Source organism: Anabrus simplex, chromosome X (genome assembly GCF_040414725.1).
Source record: "Anabrus simplex isolate iqAnaSimp1 chromosome X, ASM4041472v1, whole genome shotgun sequence".
Taxonomy (NCBI): domain Eukaryota; kingdom Metazoa; phylum Arthropoda; class Insecta; order Orthoptera; family Tettigoniidae; genus Anabrus; species Anabrus simplex.
The window spans coordinates 103,801,679-103,825,119 of NC_090279.1; the positions used below are offsets into that span (position 1 = coordinate 103,801,679).

At 38.0% G+C, this 23,441-nt stretch overlaps 1 protein-coding gene across 2 annotated transcripts in view; it reads right to left on the reverse strand.

Annotated features, from left to right (window-relative positions):
• Window positions 1–1,159: 1,159 nt before the first annotated feature.
• LOC136886349 (ran-specific GTPase-activating protein) overlaps window positions 1,160–23,441 on the reverse strand; it is a 78,411-nt gene continuing 56,129 nt past the window's right edge. Inside the window, exons 6-7 of one of the 2 annotated variants that reach the window (XM_067159088.2) lie at window positions 18,092–18,323; window positions 1,160–1,255 (exon numbers count right to left, since the gene is read on the reverse strand). In XM_067159088.2, the coding sequence (XP_067015189.2) occupies window positions 18,109–18,323 (215 nt within the window). In that variant the 3' untranslated portion in view covers window positions 1,160–1,255; window positions 18,092–18,108. Of the gene's footprint in view, window positions 1,256–3,280; window positions 5,870–18,091; window positions 18,324–23,441 lie in introns of those variants that run through there. The other variant, XM_067159087.2, reaches the window with a different exon arrangement.

Below are 23,441 nucleotides of genomic sequence, written 5' to 3' on the forward strand. Positions count from 1 at the left end.
TGGAAAAGAAATAATTGTTGAGCACTCCTTTCTCAGTTACCCCTGATGATTTCCCACCATCAGTGCAATTGGAAAGATTAGACTAAAAGAATTCTATCTTAAAACTACGGATCTGTCACAATAGGACACCGAGAAAGCAGCACAGATCATGTGTATGTTTGAGTCCACATTTTGTTCCAAGCAACATTCCTCGACCATCAACAGAATAAAGACGGACCAATGTTTGGAGATCCAACAGCGCCGAGAGCTCAGCATAGCACTTGCTTCCAATGTAAATGGTGTACGTTCTGATGCCGAATACTGCATCTTGAACTTGTCCGTTGAATGTATATCTCCTACACTCTCAATTCCTCAGTCATAGCGACCCTTCTGAACGTCAGTATCCACTGGGCCGCGATGATTGCTTATCAAAATACAACTCTCCAGAAGCACTATTTATGAAGAAACATTCAATTTCTTCATCAACAACAGATGAATGTAAACTTCAAGACGCTATGATGGCTACACGTAAGTGGGAAAGATGTTCCACGCCAATGAAGCTAAAATAACACCAGATCACTTTCACAATGTGCAAAATGGAGTGGTATATCTGCTGCAGAGAACTTATTTGAGCATTTCCATGGAATCTCAAAGCATGACACTATATCGCATTCATTTGTAAGATCAGTAAAGTACACACTGCATAAAAACGTATATATATGGGTTTGGCGGACGAGGCACGGCGTTCAATAACGTATATATACGGGTTTGGCAGTGAATGGGTTAAACATCAGGGTGGTACACTCTCCACAGTGTTCATTTAGGGTGAAGTTATACTGTTCACAGTCGAAGCGAGATATTATTCAACATGAGCTGAAACAGAGTTCACCCTCTCCTTAACTCATTAACACTCCCCACTCGCTCAGGAGGAGTTCTCAGAGACCACATGCAACATGTGAGCCAACATCCCCGTTCACCCTTTACAGCGTGTAACCTATATATATATATAAATAAAAGGCATACTGCGGTAATTGTCTTGCCTCCTTCATCAAACAGTGGAGGCTACACCAGCATAAAGATGAACAATAATCCAGCAAACTAGACAGGACGAGATGGTAATAGTATTGGTATTGTCATGACACAGCTGTGAAACTTAGACATAACTCTAAATTTCAAAACTGCCCATCGAGGATTGTGGACTGTGTTAAAGTAGGATTTTTTCACCCCGGTCATGATCAGATATATGTCTTTACTCTTTGTTGCAGATGTTCACTGTCTGAAAACATAAAGAATTTCAGTATAAACAGCAATGAAAATGCATTTCTCCCTAACAGCAAATAACTTTAAAGTAAGAAAAACTTATCCTTGGACATATAGCTCTATAGGCTTTTTAAGGAGTTACATAGAAACACATCAATCCAGTTTTGTCAATGTACTTTATAGTCTAACATTCTATTTTTCTTTAAAACATAGGATCATAAAAAGATAATATATAAATAATAGTAAGTGTCAAATCTCATGGAGTGATATTCAACAAAAAAAGACAAAGGAATTTATTTATTTATTTACACCAAACTCAAAAGAGTTTAAATCTTCCTTCAATATTTAATCAATATCTTATTTTCTGAGCCATTTTACGGAAAGAACAACTTGATGAACTTGAAAAGAAGACAAAATAACATTCACAACTGAAGAGTTTTTCATTTATCTCATTTACACAAACAAATTCAGTTGTACATGAAATAAGCAAATCAAGCAATTATTCTATTTTAAGATTCTTCTTTAGTCTCTGTTGCAGATGTTCACTATCTCAAAACTGAAAGTTGCCAACATAAAAAGGAAGGTGCACATATTCAAAATATTCACATATTACAAGCTAGATGTTGACCGTAATAAATTCTGTTAACTGTATACACTATAAAAATAACGTGCTATTTCCTTTCAAAATTTGTTACGGTAATATCATACAAATTTAAACTGTATACACTTAATGCGAGACAGGGTGACCAACTTTCCAGAAAGTCAACTTGGGACAAAGACCTGCGATTACTTTACAGAAAACAAATCCATAGTAAGTCAATTATGATGTTCTGTTTAATGACAGAGAAATGGATATACAACAGAGTTTTTAATTCATTTTGGCAGACAAACCCGAAATAAGTCTAGTCTGCATGGTTTGTTGCTGCCACCAGGGTAGGAATGGTACATTGTGTGAATTTCTCTGCAGTGTTCTTATACAACGCTGCTGATGGACACAGTAAGCCTTGAGAAGAACCATTGGTGCTATGTGCCACCACCAGGTTTCACCCTCTCCGTTCCTACTATCATATATCACATCATGAAGTTGACATCAGGTAGGGCATCCATAGCTACAGTTATGAAGTCCATTTCCCTTCAAACCAGACCCTGTATAGAAACGGGACAAGGGTTGGATATGCGTGCATACATCCCATGACGTAAAGTGCCGCCCTTTGAATGCATTATTGTGGGATTAGCAGCATGACACACTACCACCGATAATTATCAATAATAATATTTATTAATGCAAAAAGTGAATTGTAAGTTATTCTAAATGATACTGCTACTAGGGAGCATACTGGGCACATCTATAGGGACGCACACTGAACTTTGCACCTCAATATGATGTTGCTACTCCATCTGGCAATAAACATTTATGAAATCTAAACTTGCGCCTCTGTGATATTAATCGGGACTTAAGCGCCATAAGTGTGACTAACTCAGGTAAACTGGAATGGTTGGTCATCCAAATGCAAGAACCATATAAAGTTAACTACATTTTAAAACTTTCGACAAAATATTCTACTATAGGTTAACGTGAATATGGTAAACACCGTCAAAAGTACAAAAAAGTTACATCCAGGGCAATCATGGCAGTGCTGTAGTCAGAAAAACACATTAGGAAAATCAAATGATTATAAATGTGACGTGATATTACCTAGCAACCATGCAGGCTCTCAAGGTACTGTTGCTAGGTAACATCGCGTCTCACAGTTTGTTACAAGACACTATTTTGTTAGACAAATGATAGACGATCCCCAGCTCACAACGTTCCAAACTCCTTTATTAATCCTTGAAGTCACTGCAAAGTTTTGAAGTCAAGATGATATAACATAATCACAAAGATTTCAAACAGCTAACATATAACTTTATTTTGACTGAAAATGAAAGGGGCGTGCTACATTGTACCAGCCCAACTACAGCACTGAGTCAGGGTCCCAAAGGAATTATTTTGGATTGCTGAAGAGTTTTTTTAACAACCAAGTGTTATAATAAAAAGATATTTCAAATTCTCATGCTCAGAATTTATTCATTTTTATTCAAACATTGATCATAGGTCAAGTCATTCTTCACAAAAATATAAAATGTTGTAGTTATTAGTTTACTAATTACTGAAGCCTGACATCCACAAGTGAAATGCAAACATACCGTTCAGTCTGTAGGTTCAGCAAGAAATCATATTTGGACCCAACATTTAAATATTCACAGAAAATCTGGAAAAATAATTTGTATAAAAGAAACAGATAATATTTTACAAAAAGTTCTGACCGAAGGTTTCACCCGCACAACCTGGTGGTGAAAATATGCCTTTTCTGCAGTTTCGTACAATTCCATAAAAAAGTCATATATTCCTCATCATCATCATTGAATGAATTTCAATTTAATAGTAGGATAAATTAATGACAAGGATAGTTTAAGCACAATGAGAATGCGCCGACTGCCGGGACAGAATAGGTCCCAGTATCTCCTTCTTTCATTCATCTTCATTAGCTCCTCAACGGAGGCTGGCGTCATCCCTGACCCGGTAATTATCAAAAACAGGAGCTAACAAAGCATCATTACAGTGTTTGCTCACTATACAGTACAAACCTTCTATTTCTTGAATAGCACACAGATACACAAATAATATTCACTGCCTCATCAAGACAAGAAAACGCATTTGATTTCACTGAGGCTTATCTGCATGGAAATACTCTTTCATTCACTCATTCTTATAGAATCACAACTGTTAAAAAACATACATCACTCTGTTTAGTCAAAGCTATTTAAGAACAAGTTGTCAGCAAGCACAAAAAAAAAAAAAAAAACTACTTCTATTATTATTATTATTATGCAAGATATACTCATGAACAAACAGAATTCTCACACTCAATATGAATAGAATATTTGTCAGGAACTGTGATACAAGCCAGATCGTTCCTTCATGGGATGAGAAACACCACAGATGAATGAGCCATGTTCTTACCTTAACACGTGGGTGACGGGCTCCAAGAATTCTCATTGTTTCTCAGCCGACAGTAGGTGATGGGCTCCAAGAATTCTCATTGTTTCTCAGCCGACAGTAGGTGATGGGCTACAAGAATTCTCATTTCTATGCATCTACGGTTTGCTTGATTGCTGCTACAATCTCGTAGCATAATAATAAATTTCAAGCGGTGTAGTCGTGAATTATACAGTGGAAGGCAGCTATTGCTGCAGCTTTCTTTCTTTTAACAAACAATACCGGAAATTTATTCTTTGGAGTTTTAGTGTGGCTAATGGATACCAATATTTGTGATGAATTCTAGGTAATAATAGCGGCGATAGCACAAAAATGTGCAAAGTAGCAAGACAGATCAAGGAATACACACCTCATGACACGATATCAAATCACAAGTTTTTCACATGACCTGCATTTGCACTGAAAGTCTGGCTAACGAAAACTTTTGTTCCTACACTTTGTGCTGAATACTGTGCACTAAGAATCATATTACCACGTGTCACAAGTCACACAATGCCTGCATCCATTCCTGCGAGATCACTACGTCCACGCAGATAAAGTCGCTCCATATTTCTTTCTGCTTTTCGGTCATAATGTGATGAATGAAGTGCAGACCAGTCAAATGACAGTGGATTGGATATTTCTAATGAGGAATGTCCAATACTAAATGGGGAGTACGTGCATAGTTGAACATAATTATCTGAAAGGCGTAGATAACAGGACAGAGCAATAACTTTCCTACTTCACCAGGCTGAGAAAGACTATCAAATGGCATCACAATGGGTAATGCTTTAAAAGTTATTACACCATACAGAACTACTAAGCCAACATGGGGAGTAAATGTTCCGTTTGAAGTCAATATCTTGGATACGTTTGGAATTACAGTAGTTTGAGTGCAGGCTACAACTATCCTCTGTTTGGAGTCCGTCACCAATGCGTTAAGCCAATGTTGGATGTGTAACATGTCTGAATGTGGATGCTTACAACCAACTACAGACATGGGTATAGCAACTTTGCACAGGACACATTGTACGCCTTGTTGTTGTTCTTCACCTAGGTGAAAATCGCCTATCAGTTTCTTCAATTCATCAGAAGATTTTTTTTTGGACGTGAAAAGCTTACTTGCGCCCTCCTCTTTCCAATGGCAAAATATAATTCATCCAACACATCACAATAACTTCATTCACAATTTAATGATGCTCACATCATGAAAAACTGATCTGGCTGCTAACCTAAAACACTACATTACACATTTCTATAATAATCTCTTCAAATTCAGTTCCCAAATCTCTCGAACAATTACGTTACATTGCATGTCACAAGCTGATCTTTTAAAGAAAATGCAAGCAAACATATTTATCTAGGTGAAGAAAAGTTAAGATAAGAAGCAGTGAGTTTCAGACAAAAGATCAAATCACAGGAGGGGCTGGTTCCATGCAGTTCTTCTCCAGCCTGCTTGATGCAGCCACAATGCTAAGACAGTAAGTTTAAATACGGTTTTGTTGCAATTTGGTTTCCACGTGCATTAACACTGGGTACTATTTCCATTATAAACCTCTTCAGCAACTTCTCAATCCTTCTTAAGACACAGTATGTATGACATAAGTGAGCCTGAAAAGATCAGAGTTTTTTGGTCATCACTTTATGTCAATCAGTTTTTAAGAACCTATAAATATAACTGAGAATCCTACAAAATTCCTTTTCAAAGTGAAGTGTAATTACATAACATTTTTTAGAATTTAAATAAAGACATGGTTTCATAAACAATAAGAGAAACCCACGGCACTGCGACCACTGCTCAGCTCGAAAACCTACAGATTACGAGGTGACGCTTTCTAGACTGTCAGTTGTTCTCACATAAGCTGATAGGGATCAAAGTCAAAATCCTCATGGTATGAGGCAGGATCAATGATGTAATTCCTCAAATGGAAATACACGTTTTATTACAGAATATGAGTTTGAATCGCAAATAAAAACCACCACTGTGTTCACTGAACAAGTAAGGGGCTACCTAGTGATGGGTTGCACTGCCCTCACGGTCACAGCTCTCAAAATAAAATGAAACAGCACTTAACACTGAAAGAGATGGACTGCGAGAGATGGACATCAAACTGTGGACGCAATGGAGCAATATAACCAGAACTTCTTGGACAGAACAGAAAAAAGAGGCACCAGTACAATTCGGAGAACAGTACAAATGTAACTGAAGGCAAGATCTTGGCGAAGTAAACCAAGGGGGACCAAGAAAAGTTATGGTAGACAAAATAACAAGAAGTTATGCAAAGAGCAGAAAGAAGAGAAGCATCAACAAAGCACGACTGTGACTTTGCTCTTAGTACAAATTCTTTGGATTAGTTTATTACTTTGCCACCCTGGGCATCGATTGTATTTTCAGTTCCAAATGACTTTGTGAAGTGCTTTCAAACTGGCATATTGGTAGTTCTTAAGGGTTATGTTATTACGTAAATGCAGTTTCATTTTTTTCCCCCTACCTAACCTATAAAGAGAAATGCAGCTTTTTTTCTGAAATGGCTACCTCATATGTTCTTATTCAGTCAGAATTAATAGATGCAAACCTAATAACCTGAAGCAGTCTACATGATACAGGCTATTTCATTTGACTATAGTTGAAAATCGAATGGTTAATAGAAATGGACTTAATGTGTTTTTTAAACTTAATTTGTTTTAGAATAAAACTGACTTCAGGCTTCTGGTGTGGCAATAGCATTTGGGGTTAATGCTAATAGCTAGTGAATAGTTCTGTTCATTTCAAATTACAGAATTGTTGTCATGTTTTGGTTCTACGTTTCTACAATGCCTAGAAGCAAAACAGGAGTTACAAAACAAAAAAGAAAGATGATGAAAATGTAAACAATGCAGCGATAAACAAGGAACTTAGCATACGTGAAGCTTTACTTCGTCAAACTTTCCACACTTCGCAGTTGTGTGAAATCTTGGAAATTCAGAACAATTTACTTTTTCCTCTAGACCGTAATGCAGTTGAGAAAATATTTAGTAAAGAAGTCAAGTTACAATTGCTTGATTGTATCACGCTTGCAGCAGTGATGCATTATGATGTGCCTAAATTGTCATTTCAGTTTGCAAAATTAAATACGGTAGTCTTAAATAACCATCACAGCGGCATGACCAAATAATAGCTTGGTGAACTGGAAGCGATATTTCTTTGAGACCCGAGCCACAGGTTTTAATCAATGTAATGTTCAGATATTTTCTGACAATTTGAGTACTTGGGCCTTTTCAGCATATAGAATACATAATGTGCATAAATCTGGTCTCTTTACAATCCATGTTCTACAAAACCAATGACTCCAAAAGGAATGAAACAGTTTGGAAAAGTACATTTTGAGGATCATATGTTGTCAATCCATCTGGATAGTCAAACGAATGTATTTTTAAAGAATTCCTTGACCACTTTAGGTGAACGTGGCTGTCAATAACAAGGCACACAAGGATTACAATGCTACTTTCCCTCCTCACACCTCACATTATTTATAGTCCTTAATTGAACACTGTGTAGGCCATGTAAAATTTATTATAATAAAGCCATAAATTACTGGACAACAATGAACCCAGGTATGATCCGGCTGAAGGCAGGGCTTTCCCTATAATGTTCACAACCAGAAATATCTGCTCGGGTTTTGAGGCAACTGGAATCTGTCCAATCAAAACAGGGGTCTATCAGACACAGACACCATCTTTAGAACTGCTGACGGTGGGATTCAAACCCACCATGTCACAAATGCAAGACTCTCACTGCACGACCAACACACTCACTAGAACTGCACAGAATGTTTTCCAGGAAGAAAGCGATTCAGAAGAGAAAACTGATTTAATGCTCAGTGATAGTAAAGCTGATTATGCAGCTAATCTGCTGAAAGAGGAGCAAGAAGATGAGACTTTGACCAACCATGTCTTCCAGGACAATGATTTCTGATTCAGTTTCACACACACAAAAAGAAGAGACTTATTCATTATATTGAAAAAATACATGAATATGAGAAATTTTGTTTAAAGAAAAAGGGCAACTTTATATGAATGTTTCCGAGGAAAACGTCATAATGAAATTGCCTGAGCCAAATCAGATTTCATACCTTCTGCTGCAACATGAATAGTTTAACACACTTGCAATAACCCTATATGCAGGGGTTTGCTCAAAGAAGCTCAAACTAATTTTTGCGATTTTGCAACTAAATTACAAAAAATCAACATGTAAACAGTTTAACACACATTAAAATAAAATAAATCACACTAATATAGGAAACTAAGAGGATTTCAGAAATGAATCGATGTAAAGCCAAAAATAATTATTAAAATTTGAAAATTCAAGAATATCGGAATCATTTGACCTTGAACATGGCCCAACCATTACGAGAAAAAGATTACGCACGCACGTGCAACAACGGAGTAATCAGAAGATGCAAAATTATAGTTCGGGAAGTATAGCAAACAGATGATATACCAAAAAAAAAAAAAAGATTAAAAAAAACAAGAAATAAACTCTAAACTAAACTGATCGCAAGGTCAAATTATTGTATTCATAACCCAACCAAAAACAGATCAATCCAATAAAAACTTCGAAAAACCACAATATTTAATTTGTTGAAATAGAAATGTTTCGTAGGGCTGCTGGATATATCTGTTGCGTAAAATGCATATTCAACGCTTTAAGGCGACACTCCGGAGATGAAAATATATTTTTACCTAATGCATGGATTTTCATGAAACTTTGTGGGAATGTCACCTACATAAAGTTAGAGAAACTGTCCCCAACATCCCTGCGACTCACATACCATACATGACACTACAGTACAACAACACAAGTTTCCTATACATGGCAGATGCTGCCCACGTTGTCAGAGAGCTGCACGACGCTAGAAATAGCCAGACAAAATATTTATTTTTACAGTGGAACCTCAATTCTCTGTTTTTGGAGGAACCACGAAAAAAAACGTACAACACGGGAAGACTGAAAATCCGGGAATGAATGAAAACCGTCAACAATTTGGCTAAACATCACAAAAAATTAAATGTGTATAATTATAATCTCACTAACACTCCCAAAACAAACAAAACTACAGCCCCAATAGACCTTTGCCCACCAAGCGACTGCTGCTCAGCCTGACGGCCTGCAGATTGCGAGGTGACACGATCAGCGTGAAGAATCCCCTCGGCCGTTATTCCTGGCTCTCGAGACCGGGGACGACATCTTATCATTAGATAGTTCCTCAATTAAAGGTAATCACGTAGGCTAAGTGGACCTGGAACCAGCCCTTATATCCAGGTAGAAATGCCTCACCTGGCCAGGAATCGAACCGAGGCCCTCCAGGTGAGAGGCAGGCAAGTCAGTCTGTGGACTGGTTTCAAACATTAATTACCAGTACGCAAGATAAAAATCTCGATATTTTATATTCAGTTTTACCGGGGAAACTTACGTCAGTTCATCAACATTGATCAGCCAAACTCTTTGAAAAATCTAATAGCGCCAAGCCAAACAATCGACCACAAGTTGTTTTAATTCTCTAATCTAATAAAATAAAGCACATTAGATACAAAAACATACAACATGATGGCAAAATCCCTTCTTTTCCATTGTAATTTGTTCACTGGTAGACTGTTCGCAGTCAGTTTCTGGAAATCTTGTACTGCGTAAATTAGGCCTTCACTGACTTTTAGAGATTATGCTGAACTCGAGAATATGGTTTAGAATGTATCGATTCTCAAAAGTTCTCGAATGCATTATATTCAATTTATTCAATTCTGCTCATCACTAATCGCAATCGAAATGGAAAGAAACTTCAGAAATTATGGTTGTTCGTGACCGAGCTCAGCTGACAAGTGCACTCACTGCACAAGTCTGCAAAATGACACAAACTTTTTAAATGCAATGTGCGCAAATAAAACAACTGCTGTTTTATGGCATTTTAACACAAAAAATAAAAAATTCCCAGTGTTATATTAGGAAGAAAACGGTAACAGGCAATCCCAAGAACTCCCATGGCTTTATGTATGTAAGGAGCAACATCTGATCTGGTATCGATTATAAAATCGTATACAATAATATTAAAATACTAGATTTGTGTTAAGAAGGAGCAGTTTCGAAACCTGCCTGAAAGCCCAGTGACTATACAGTGTCACGAGGAAAGTTTGAAAATCTGCTCGGCGATACAATAAAAAAAAGTAAACACCTATAACCCTGGACAAAACGTACGAACGTCTTCAAGTAGAGCTGTCACAATGCGCTCATTCTCCTTTCATTGTGGCCACTCTCTGCTTTATGATTTCCGAGGATTCTCCAAACAATACACCCAAATGCGATGCTAAGATGGTCCCTTAAGCAAGTTCACCGCCTAGTACAGTACTTGCTCTAATTATCGCAATGACACGGCGTTAACGCCAAGATCCATAAGTATGTCGTAGCCGTCCTTTCGTGAGATAAAGTTTCTTGAAAAACGCTTGATCGAGGATTTAGCGTTGATGAGACTGAAATTTCTGGAAGCTTGATCCGGGAAATCGTTTATTTGGGAAACGGATGTGGGACTTTTACAACGTGATTTAATCAGGATGCCAGCGGGGCCAAGTAATTTGAACGAATAATCTGGGAAAATGTAGCTTCCGGAAATGGATAATCGAGGTTCCATTGTATTATTAGTACAATTTCTGCCAATCAATCTAAGAACATATAGACTGGCTTCCTCATTCCTTTCGACCCAAATATGTGCTGAAGAAACTCCTGGATGTGATCACAACATGAACTGCACCTACAAAGCATTTGTTCCACGCCAACAGTCTATTGTAGGTCCTCACCTCGCCCCTACTGAAAGTAACGAAAAAGCAGTAACTTGCAACACTAGTAACGAGGAACCTCTGGAACATCAGAGTGACTTAAGAAATGAGAATTTTGAATTTAAAGGCGGATTCTTTCTGGTGGCTAATTTTTTATTAAAATATGAAAACAAATATTATGTAAGACACGAACGTAATGGATTAAAGCCACTATATTTATTTAATGAAGCCGACCTTTCAGCCAAACTGCATTGGCCTCCATCAGCATGTTAAGTTCTGCTTCCGACAGTGAGCAAAGAAATTCAAAGGAACATGGGCTGTGATTCACTGCCCTACTTCCACGTTCGTTTGAATTTCTTTGCTCAGTGTTGGAAGCACAACATAACATGCCCTGATGAAGTCCAATGCAATTTTGCTGAAAGCTCGGCTTCATTAAATAAATATAGTCGCTTTAATCCAGTATTCGTTTATTTATTTACATTATGCAAGACAGTTTGCTGGAATGACTGTAGCAGTTTCAGAAGAAAGTGTAGATGTGTGTTTCCTGACATACTTTGAGCCTATCATGAAAGATCAAATTATTAGATAATTACCAAAGCCACTTGAGTGAAGAGGAAAATTCATTGAAGTTCAACTGCTGGTTTCCATAGTGAGAAGTCTAATGAAGTGATGGGACAATTTACAATTATATTATTACTCTTTTTTTCTTTTTCTTTTCATTTTTGTTTCCTATTTTGAAATACATTCCGTTACTTTTTGGATGTCAAATAAATTTTGTAAAAAAATAATTGTTTAGGCTTCTGAAGTAACCCCATGTATTGTAAAACTCTGGACAAGTATGTCAGAAGTTATCTGAAATGCAAGGTTACTTTGGACACTCAACATTTGTAAATGAAAAAAAAAAAAAGACATTCCAGGATATTGTTTGAAATTACACAAAAGTTAATAGTTGAGTGCCAACATGATGGATCGACGTGGTGAATATACCCAACAATAAGAGTATTTCACGCACCTGTTTCTTCGTGGTGAAAGAAAAACTGAAAACATTGTATGATATAACCCCATTTTATGGTATTTATATCACACAGATATCACAGTATTAGTATTACTCCTTTGGGATTCCTAAAACTGAATACTGGGAAATGTTGGGGGGTTGGAACACAGCCTACAAGGGCAGAAAATGTCTTCTACCATCAGTAAATGAAAATTTAAATAGGGCAGCCGTTGTACTCGAATGCCGATATACTACAGGTACTTTTTATAAATGGGTAAAGACACTGTCCTGGTTTCGCCTCTCACCCTATTCGTGATTTCTGCTCTGTCACGGTTTTAATTTTAACAGTTTAGCTGCTGATTCTTATGAAATGCCTACTTCTTGGGACAGATGTTGTAGGAATGTTCAAATATTGTCCTAAGAAGTCTAGCATTTAGCAAAATGCCCCAAGAAGACGAGTGCCAACATGATGCGTTGACTGAGTTCTCCCTGAATAACTACACTGGATGGAGAGGAATCTATCAGCTAACTGGCTGAATTATGATAGCCATGACAACTCAGCTGTGAAGCAGAAAGAAGAAGACACAACAATCCAGAAATCCAACAGAGCAAATATACTGTAATTTTCTTAGATCTGACTGTGAAATGAAGAAACTACACAGTGATCAGATATGCCTTACTCCGTTGCATTGTGTTTTTACTATGAGCGAGTACATATCTTGTTTGCTGCATGAAGGTCATGGTCAGTAGCGGGAAGGTAAACAGGTACACAAGTTCATTACTTACCAAATTATGAAAGAAGGTACTGAAACTGCCTGCCTTCTTTCTCCACACATTTCTGGTACCTCTTCAGGAAATTATTCCTCACTCACTGTAATTAATGTAAGGAATTCCTGGCATCATTTTTCAGTTCTTGTATTGAGGCGGGTTCAACCTGTACAGGGCTTATTTAATTTACCCCAGAGATAAGAACTGCAGGAAGATAAATCGGGGGACCGAGGGTGCCACAAATCCCTAGTAGTACCTCTATCTGGTAGTTCACTTAAGTAACAGAAAAAATAAAATAAAACTGTCACCACCAACGGCACATAGAGGGGCACTTCATGCATGGAGTAAGATTTAACAGCACTTCAGTAACGGCCAGCCTTTGTCTGAGAAGAATATTGAATGTGGGTCTAATACAACTTCCTACGTATGGAGTCACCTGATTGCAAAGCATGTCCCACACTTATTTTAGTAGCCTTTTCACAGACCTACACGACATTCCCACTTTTTGTGGGAGATGACAAAGTGATTTTTTTTTAAGGAGAATTTTCCAAATGAAGACCAATGTCATCTAATTTTTCTTCGTTCCAGTTTCCTGAAATTTACTGTAAAGATTATAGACTGTTTTCCGACTTAGAAACTGGCTATAAACTCCAAGAGCTATCCGAGTTCACACATGAATCATACCGGGTAATTCTTTGGCTCTGTGGGAGTGTCCGGGGAACTATACAGGAAGGCGATAGCATGTCCAGGTGACTCATTTATTAAGAGATGTATTGCTTCTTGTCCGGCTGATGTGATCTACTGCAGCAGTCCCTCATCTTCACCGCAATAGTTCAGTTTAATATTGGTACTGATAGTGTGTTCGGTGTATTAGCTTTGAAATAGTGGAGTGTCAGTATGAATACAAAAGTTAGCGTGTGTTTAATGAGTTACTTATAAAGTAGAACAGCGTGTATTTATTGTTTTGTGCTATGTGAAGATTTCTCCAGTTACAGCGCAGCATTCGATTCATTTGCAAATTTCCTGGCATCCTCCCTCCCCATAGGAATACTGAATGTAATTTAGTGAAGAAGTTCCACACCATCGGGTCCATTCTTATCAAGAAAACGCACATGAGAAATTGTTTATGAAACAGGAGCTCTCTTGGAAAGAACTCCCATAAAATCCCTGTCGCGCCTCACCGTACAAGCGAATGTGTCATTATCTTCTGCGCACGAAGCAACAGAACTGTTAAAAGCCAAACCGTACAAACCCACCGCCGCCCAACAGTTTCACTAGGTTTCGGTATTGTAACTGGTTGCTTCAGACCATTCATGAATGGTATGTTGACCCAGAACTTTTAATTTTTAGTGGTGAGGCGTGGCTGCACTTAAGTGGTTACATAAATAGTCTTTTAAAAAAAATCGCTACTGGAGTGCAGAAAATCCCCACCAGCTGCATGTGCGTCCACTTCATGATGTAAAGATAGGAATTTGGTGCGCAATAAGTGCTTGCACAATTATAGGGCCTATATTTTTCCATGAAACAATAATTGCTGACCGATAGAGTTCACTCTCAGGCCATTCTTTCAAGAGGTGACAGAAGAAGAAAGGAGTAATAGTTACTTCATGCTAGATAATAGGTCTAAGGAGATAATACGGGAAGTTTTTGAAGATCGCTCGATTTAAATGTCACACAAGAGAAGAGAACATCACACGGGCTGAGATGTTTGCGAGGTGAAGGGCCATCATAGCCTAAATGGCGCTCAAGCACGGTTATGAAGGCCCTGTACAGTACTGAATGGAAAATACAACAACTTGAAACAATATTTTACAAAATATTTCTTTGTAATTATTTTGTTCAATTAGGATTATTAAACAAATGAAGGGATGAATTACCTGAAGCTCACTTAAAAATGAAAACAAAAGAAGTACAGTACAATTTGGTTAACTCACATGTTTTTTGCTTTACGTCGCACCGACACAGATAGGTCTGATGACGACGATGGGATAGGAAAGGCCTAGGAATGGGAAGGAAGCGGCCGTGGCCTTAGTTAAGGTACAGCCCCCAGCATTTGCCTGGTGTGAAAATGGGAAACCACGGAAAACCATCTTCAGGGCTGCTGACAATGGGGTTTGAAACCACTATCTCCCGATTACTGGATACTGGCCGCACTTAAGCGACTGCAGCTATCGAGGAATATTAATATTAAATATTTCTCTATTCAATATGGAACAATCATGAAATTTTTTTGCAGCTATCGAGTTAGGTAATTCACATGTTTATAATTCGAAATCATAAATAATTCGAACTCTTTTCGGCATCCCTATATAACACAATGTTAACATTTTGTGTGTAATTCAAATATTCTATTGTATAATTTGAAACAAAAATACCATATTAGAACTCTCATATGTTCAAGGATGATAGAACACTGCCTAGTGCTGTAGAACGGTGCTAGGGAAAATCTGCTCATTAGGCCAAAACCCAGAACTCCATGAAGCCACCGAAGGCTTGCGGACCCATCACGAACAGCAGATCATTTAAGCAACAATGGATTGTGATTATCAGTTTAAATGAATAAACAAACTGGAGGTGTTTGAACTAATAACGCAAATTAATTCAATGAAACAAGACAAAATTACCTACAAACGAAGTGTTGTAGTGTCATGACTGAGGTGTACTTTTTATTTCTGAAGTGCTTTTTGGATGATAGGAAAAACTTAAACGGTCCACCTTTTCAATACAAAAATGTTATAGGTTATTTATAACATGTATTTGTACTTGGAACTAGTTTCAACGCTGATTTGCGTCATCATCAGCCAAAATGTGGGAATAGGCAAGCATTTAGGCATTTATATTACACAAGGTGTTACATTAAACAATACACATCTTACAAGGAGATAAAAACAGGGACGAGTATAGAAACAAATGAATCGTTGAGAAAACAAAAGTTATACATATTAAAAATAACCTTAAACACACTTATTTTGCAGTGCGAAAGTGTTCTTCTTGAATGATTCCTGAATATAAAACATACGTGCACACATTTCTGAAGAGCCAGCAGGCAGGACAAAGTAAAGTGAAACCTTAAGAGTTCTCATTTTTCTATGTTCTGATTAACTAATGAAGTCTCCCTTGAGTTCCTGATAAACATACAAAACAGGAAATTCTCCTTCACTCTCACCAATAGCTATAAAGACCAACGGTAAAATTTCATTTTAAATATTGTGCAGAGACGTGAAAGCATGATTTTGAACATGATATAACTCCTTCATATAACCCAGTTTTTTACACAAGGTGTTACATTAAATAATACACATCTTACGAGGAGATAAAAACAGGGACGAATGTAGAAACACATGCATCGCTGAGAAAGCAAAGTTATACATATTAAAAATAAGCTTAACTACACATCTTGCAGTGCGAAAATATTTGCCTTGAATGATTCATGAATACAAAACACACGCGCACACACTTCTAAAGAGCCAGCAGGCGGGGAAAAATTAAGGTGAAACCTTAAGAGTTCTTCTGAGAAGAGTTCATCATTCTTTCTATGATCTGACTAACTAATGAAGTCTCCCTTGAGTTCCTGATAAACATACACAACAGGAAATTCTCCTTCACTCTCACCAATAGCTATAAAGACCAACGGTAAATTTCATTTTAAATATTGTGCAGAGACGTGAAAGCATGATCTTGAATATAATATAACTCCTTCATTTAACCCAATTTTTACACAAGGTGTTACATTAAATAATACACATCTTACGAGGAGATAAAAACAGGGACGAATGTAGAAACAAATGCATCGTTGAGAAAGCAAAAGTTATACATATTAAAAATAAGCTTAACCACACAACTTGCAGTGCATGTGTTTCTACATTCGTCCCTGTTTTTATCTCCTCGTAAGATGTGTATTGTTTAATGTAACACCTTGTGTAAAAAACTGGGTTATATGAAGGAGTTATATCACGTTCAAAATCATGCTTTCACATCTCTGCACAATATTTAAAATTAAATTTTACCGTTGGTCTTTATAGCTATTGGTGAGAGTGAAGGAGAATTTCCTGTTTTGTATGTTTATCAGGAACTCAAGGGAGGCTTCATTAGTTAATCAGAACATAGAAAAATGAGAACTCTTAAGGTTTCACTTTACTTTGTCCTGCCTGCTGGCTCTTCAGAAATGTGTGCGCGTGTGTTTTATATTCAGGAATCATTCAAGAAGAACACTTTCGCACTGCAAAATAAGTGTGTTTAAGGTTATTTTTAATATGTATAACTTTTGTTTTCTCAACGATTCATTTGTTTCTATACTCGTCCCTGTTTTTATCTCCTTGTAAGATGTGTATTGTTTAATGTAACACCTTGTGTAATATAAATGCCTAAATGCTTGCCTATTCCCACATTTTGGCTGATGATGACGCAAATCAGCGTTGAAACTAGTTCCAAGTACAAATACATGTTATAAATAAACTATAACATTTTTGTATTGAAAAGGTGGACCGATCATCCTTTCTCAGTTCAATATGGACAAAAATGAAATTCCTAGGTTTAAATGAAGTGCTTTTTATCATAAAACTTAGTCTGTTTTGGTCTACTGTCATTACAACTCGGAATGACTGAAAGAGAAAGTATCATTTGAACTCAGGATTAAAGTAAGAATAGTGTGTAAAAATGATTAAAGAGGATGGTTTCCTAGCTGTAGTTCCTCATAAAACCAAAATCACCACCACCATCCTTCCGTGGTTAATTTGATCTTTGATCTGAACCCTTCAGGCACAAATGAACCAAGTTCTACTGTAATAAGTTTACCCATCCCACCCTACACAATTTATAATTTACCAGCTTTAAATATGTGCCATTCACACAGGAGAAAGCAGAATGTTTCCAAATAAACTAGCAGCCAAAGTTTATTATAAATGAAAACCAAAGACATTTTCTATCACATTCTTGCTCCAAACTGGTTGACTGTAGCCAACTCAACGTGTGATTTGAACTTCCAAATACAACAAAATCTGTAAAGTCAGTACATTCTTTAATGTCGATCATAAGAGCAATACAAAAAACACGGCACAAAATGGTGGCAAGTCAACTCCTGTCAATACTTTTTACCAATTTCTTCTGTCTTAACACTATTAAGAAAATTATTTGCCCTTTTTTAAATAAAAAACCATCAATAACCAAAATGTAAACAAAATCATCAAATATTAGAACTGCAGGAACTGAAAAAAGGCACTTGAGGAAATTGGTAGCTAAGTATTGCCAACATCTTGGTACATACTGACCCATCGAGCTTCGTTTCCTAAACAGCTTCGGTCGTTACTGGTTTCTCTTCCACTTTCAGTTTCTCTAAGTCCTTAGTAAGTTCCTTCTGTTCTTCCTCCTCCTCCTCCTCCTCCTCCTTCTTCTCCTCTTTATCTGGAGATTTCTCTGGAGTAGAAGAGTCTGATGCCTCCTTGTCACTCAACTTGCTGTCATCGCTCTCATCTTCGGAATGGTCAGCCTGGCTTCTTGAACCTGCCAGAACACAAGTACAAGATGATGATAAAAACAGAATGTTTGTCTCTTTTCAATCATAATGGATTTTAGTTACGTTATAGAGTAGAGCATAAATGATCAAAAATTTAACGTAGTTCAATAATTTAAGTATCTTGGAGAAATCACAGAAACACAGATAAATAGAAATAAAGCCCAATTTCTGATGTGGTCAATATGAAATAAGAACTGCCTGTCAATGGTCCAACACTATAAAACCATAACTCTCCCAGAAGCCACTTACACTTGTCAAACCCTGTTCCAAATTAAAAATGAAAGAATGAATCAGCTCCTCAAAAATGAAAGAAGAATCATCAGAACTTGCATCCCTTAAACCACCCACCCCCAAAATATTGGGGATTGGCTTTAAAAATTCATAATATTCAAACAGTATCATTTTACTGCGCCAAACCGGACAGCAGCGAGCTTGGGGGTTCAGCCGTCCTCTTTCAACTGTTTATTTCTCTGCTGTACCAATAGATGGAGTCTGAAGCTTGTAAACATGGACTTGCCACGTCGTGTTGGACACACCGAAGGTAACTGTTTCTGCAAAGTATCTACATTAGTTTCAATCAGAAAAGCATATGGAATAACATTTCAATAGTGTAATGCGAGTATATTTGCTATCGTGTTCACCATGTTCACATTAATGTGCACCACCAAGATTTGGGGGTTAGGTTTTAACTCCGCTTTTAATTTATGTTTACACATTTCTCTTTCCTCCTGTAAAACCACGTACCATTTGTTCTTTTTACATTTCCTTCATTTCTCGTATTATTTCCAGGTTTTCTCAATGATGATTTGATATTTGAATTTTTAAATCATTCAGACATTGATGAACAATCTAGTGATGATGATGATGATACAGTGATAAGTACTTACAAACATCCTGTAGAATTGGAACCCTTAGAAAGTGAAGCAGATGAACAAGAAGAAACAAATAGCACTCTCCGGTGCCTATTGATTACTCCAATATTCAGGTAAGAATATTTGCATTTTCGATTGACTATTTTATTAAAATGTCCTGAGGTAAAGACAAATGCAGTTACAATCCCTTTTATTATATGCTGAATTTTCTCCCTTCCTTTTCAGAATCCGGGAGCCTCCGTGACTCAGGCGGCAGTGCACCGGCCTTTCACCGCTGGGTTTTGTAGTTCAAATCCCGGTCACTCCATGTGAGATTTGTGTTGAACAAAGTGGAGGCGGGGCAGGTTTTTCTCTGGGTACTCCGGTTTTCCCTGTCATCTTTCACTCCAGCAACACTCTCCAATATCATTTCATTAATCATTGCCCCAGAGGAGTGCGACAGGCTTTGGCAGCTGGCACAATTCCTATCCTTGGCGCTAGAAGGGGGCTTCATTCATTTCATACATTTCATTTTCAGAATCCGCCTACTGAAAGAACGCCTTTGCAGTACCATGAAGACTATTTTGATGACGACTACTTCAATTTGGCTGCAGAGAAGACTAACATGTATTCCGTGATAAAAATGGGGAAGTTCATCAATACAAACCCACAGGAATTAAAGAAAATTCATGGTATTAATGTACTAATGGATTGCATTCAGTATCCCAGGTTCTCCATGTACTGGTAGAAAGGTATTCAACTGAATCTACATGTTACGAGACAGATTTTTAATACTGCGTAAACATCTACATGTAGTCAATACTGTAAATAAACCCAATGATGCTGACTCGAATGTACTTTGGGAAGTGCAACCTGTGATTCAAAAAGTGCGTGATGTGTGCTTACGACTTCCCCGGGGAAATGGTAGTTATTCTATTGATGAACAATTGATTTCTTCCTTCGGGAGGCGTAAACTTAAGCAGTATGTGAAAAATAAGCCACGCCCAATTCATCTAAAGAACTTTGTTTTGACTATTTCCAAAGTTCTTGCGCTAGATTTAGAGGTATATCAGGGTCAGTCAACTCCTCTAGTTAATAGGGAACTTGGTCTTGGTCAGCAGTTATTATGAGGCTTGTTTCTTCCCTACCTCAAGGAAGTTTTGTATATTTTGACAGGTACTTTGCAACTATGCCACTGCTACAGGTACTTTTAGAAAAGGGGATTGAGGGAACAAGCACAGTCATGAAAAACAGATTCGAGATGTAGAACTGTCACAGAAAAAGATGAATACGGGTGAAAGCAATGAATATGTGAGCAGCGATGAGAAGATTGTTGTAACAGAGTGGATGGACAACCAAAAAGTGGTAATGGCTTCAACATGTGCTGGGAAGCATCCAGAGAGATGCATGTGAGAAGATGCTCCAGGGCTGAAAAAAAACAGACATGTTGAAGTGGATTTTCTATCTGTTGTCTGTAAATACAACCAGTGTATGGGCGAGGATGATATTTGCAATCACCAGGTGGAGTGCTATCGAACATGGTTCAGAACCAGAAAATGGACTGTGAAAGTAATTCTTCACTTTCTAGACCTAGACCTGGATGCTATATCGGGAAGATGCTCTGGCTAATAAGAGAAGCAAGAGAGAGATCAAAGATCTCCTGAAATTTAGAATGTCAATACCCAAAGCGAGGTTGGCCACCCCTGCTACAGAAACAAGAAAAGAGGATGATGGACATAGAGGAATTGAAGAAGTTGAAAATGGTATGCCTGAACCACCTAAGAAGATTTACACACCTTCTCTGATACCTGGTGTTGGCAAGCAATACAACGGATATGACCACTGGCCTGTTGTAGAATTTGTCACCGAGAAAGTTGTTGTAAGCACACAAAATTACACTGTTAAAAAATGTGATGAATATTTGTGCTTATCTAAGGATAAATGTTGTTTCAAACTATTTCATTTCAAGCCTACATCATAGATATTTCAAATATTAAGCCTGTCAATTTGTGTATTATCTTGAGAGAGGGAGAATATGTGTTTAGAAAAATATGTAAAAGAGACACAAAGTGACTGAAAGTTATCCACAAGGTGTATATGAATATAAACTTGTAAAATGTTCCAGAACCCCCCACATCTTGGAGGTCCATTTTCTTCAAAATTGTGTACGCAATAACCATTTTTCCCAACTTTCAGGAGACTTGTCCAAACACATACTTTTAAAAAATGTGCAGAAAATCCTTCAGAGTTGAAGGCGTCTGCAGAATCCTTCCTAACGAAACTGGCTATTGAGAGATTGACCATGTCACCAGCACACTGAAGAAAAGAATTTCGAATATCTTTCACATCTTGCGACTGCCATAAAATTAGATTTTATGAAAACTAGTGATGATAAATCTTGTTAAGAAGATAGCAGGATTATGGATCCAAAAATTCACCAAAAACTCAAAGCAGATGCAGAGAACAAAAAAATAAAATTAACACCCCCATCTTAAGACTCACAAATGTTCAGCAGCAGTGACACACACACGGGCTATAAAGATTTCAGATGAACTGAGAATATTACGATCAGAACAAATTAAGTACTGGAATATTAATTTTCATTTCCCTTTGTCCAGCTCCTGCCAGGTCAGGGTACTTATTGTACTTCTCCACTGTTGTTCCTTAGTGATTGTACTCCAGTCCAGTCTTCTTACACTGTTCTTACAGAGTCCATCCATCTTGCTCTGGACCTCTCTCTTGTCCAGCTCCTGCCAGGTCAGGGTACTTATTGTACTTCTCCACTGTTGTTCCTTAGTGATTGTATTCCAGTCCAGTCTTCTTCTACTGTTCTTACACAGTCCATCCATCTTGCTCTGCTCCTCTAGCTTGTCCAGCTCCTGCCAGGTCAGGGTACTTATTGTACTTCTCCACTGTTGTTCCTTAGTGATTGTACTCCAGTCCAGTCTTCTTATACTGTTCTTACAGAGTCCATCCATCTTGCTCTGCTCCTCTAGCTTGTCCAGCTCCTGCCAGGTCGGGGTACTTATTGTACTTCTCCACTGTTGTTCCTTGGTGATTGTACTCCAGTCCAGTCTTCTTATACTGTTCTTACAGAGTCCATCCATCTTGCTCTGCTCCTCTAGCTTGTCCAGCTCCTGCCAGGTCAGGGTACTTATTGTACTTCTCCACTGTTGTTCCTTAGTGATTGTATTCCAGTCCAGTCTTATTATACTGTTCTTACAGAGTCCATCCATCTTGCTCTGCTCCTCTAGCTTGTCCAGCTCCTGCCAGGTCAGGGTACTTATTGTACTTCTCCACTGTTGTTCCTTAGTGATTGTATTCCAGTCCAGTCTTCTTATACTGTTCTTACAGAGTCCATCCATCTTGCTCTGCTCCTCTAGCTTGTCCAGCTCCTGCCAGGTCGGGGTACTTATTGTACTTCTCCACTGTTGTTCCTTAGAGATTGTACTCCAGTCCAGTCTTCTTATACTGTTCTTACAGAGTCCATCCATCTTGCTCTGGACCTCTCTCTTGTCCAGCTCCTGCCAGGTCAGGGTACTTATTGTACTTCTCCACTGTTGTTCCTTAGTGATTGTACTCCAGTCCAGTCTTCTTACACTGTTCTTACAGAGTCCATCCATCTTGCTCTGGACCTCTCTCTTGTGCAGCTCCTGCCAGGTCAGGGTACTTATTGTACTTCTCCACTGTTGTTCCTTAGTGATTGTATTCCAGTCCAGTCTTCTTCTACTGTTCTTACAGAGTCCATCCATCTTGCTCTGGACCTCTCTCTTGTCCAGCTCCTGCCAAGTCGGGGTACTTATTGTACTTCTCCACTGTTGTTCCTTAGTGATTGTACTCCAGTCCAGTCTTCTTATACTGTTCTTACAGAGTCCATCCATCTTGCTCTGGACCTCTCTCTTGTCCAGCTCCTGCCAGGTCAGGGTACTTATTGTACTTCTCCACTGTTGCTCCTCAGTGATTGTACTCCAGTCCAATCTTCTTATACTGTTCTTACAGAGTCCATCCATCTTGCTCTGCTCCTCTAGCTTGTCCAGCTCCTGCCAGGTCAGGGTACTTATTGTACTTCTCCACTGTTGCTCCTCAGTGATTGTACTCCAGTACTGTCTTATTATACTGTTCTTACAGAGTCCATCCATCTTGCTCTGCTCCTCTAGATTGTCCAGCTCCTGCCAGGTCAGGGTACTTATTGTACTTCTCCACTGTTGCTCCTCAGTGATTGTACTCCAGTCCAGTCTTCTTATACTGTTCTTA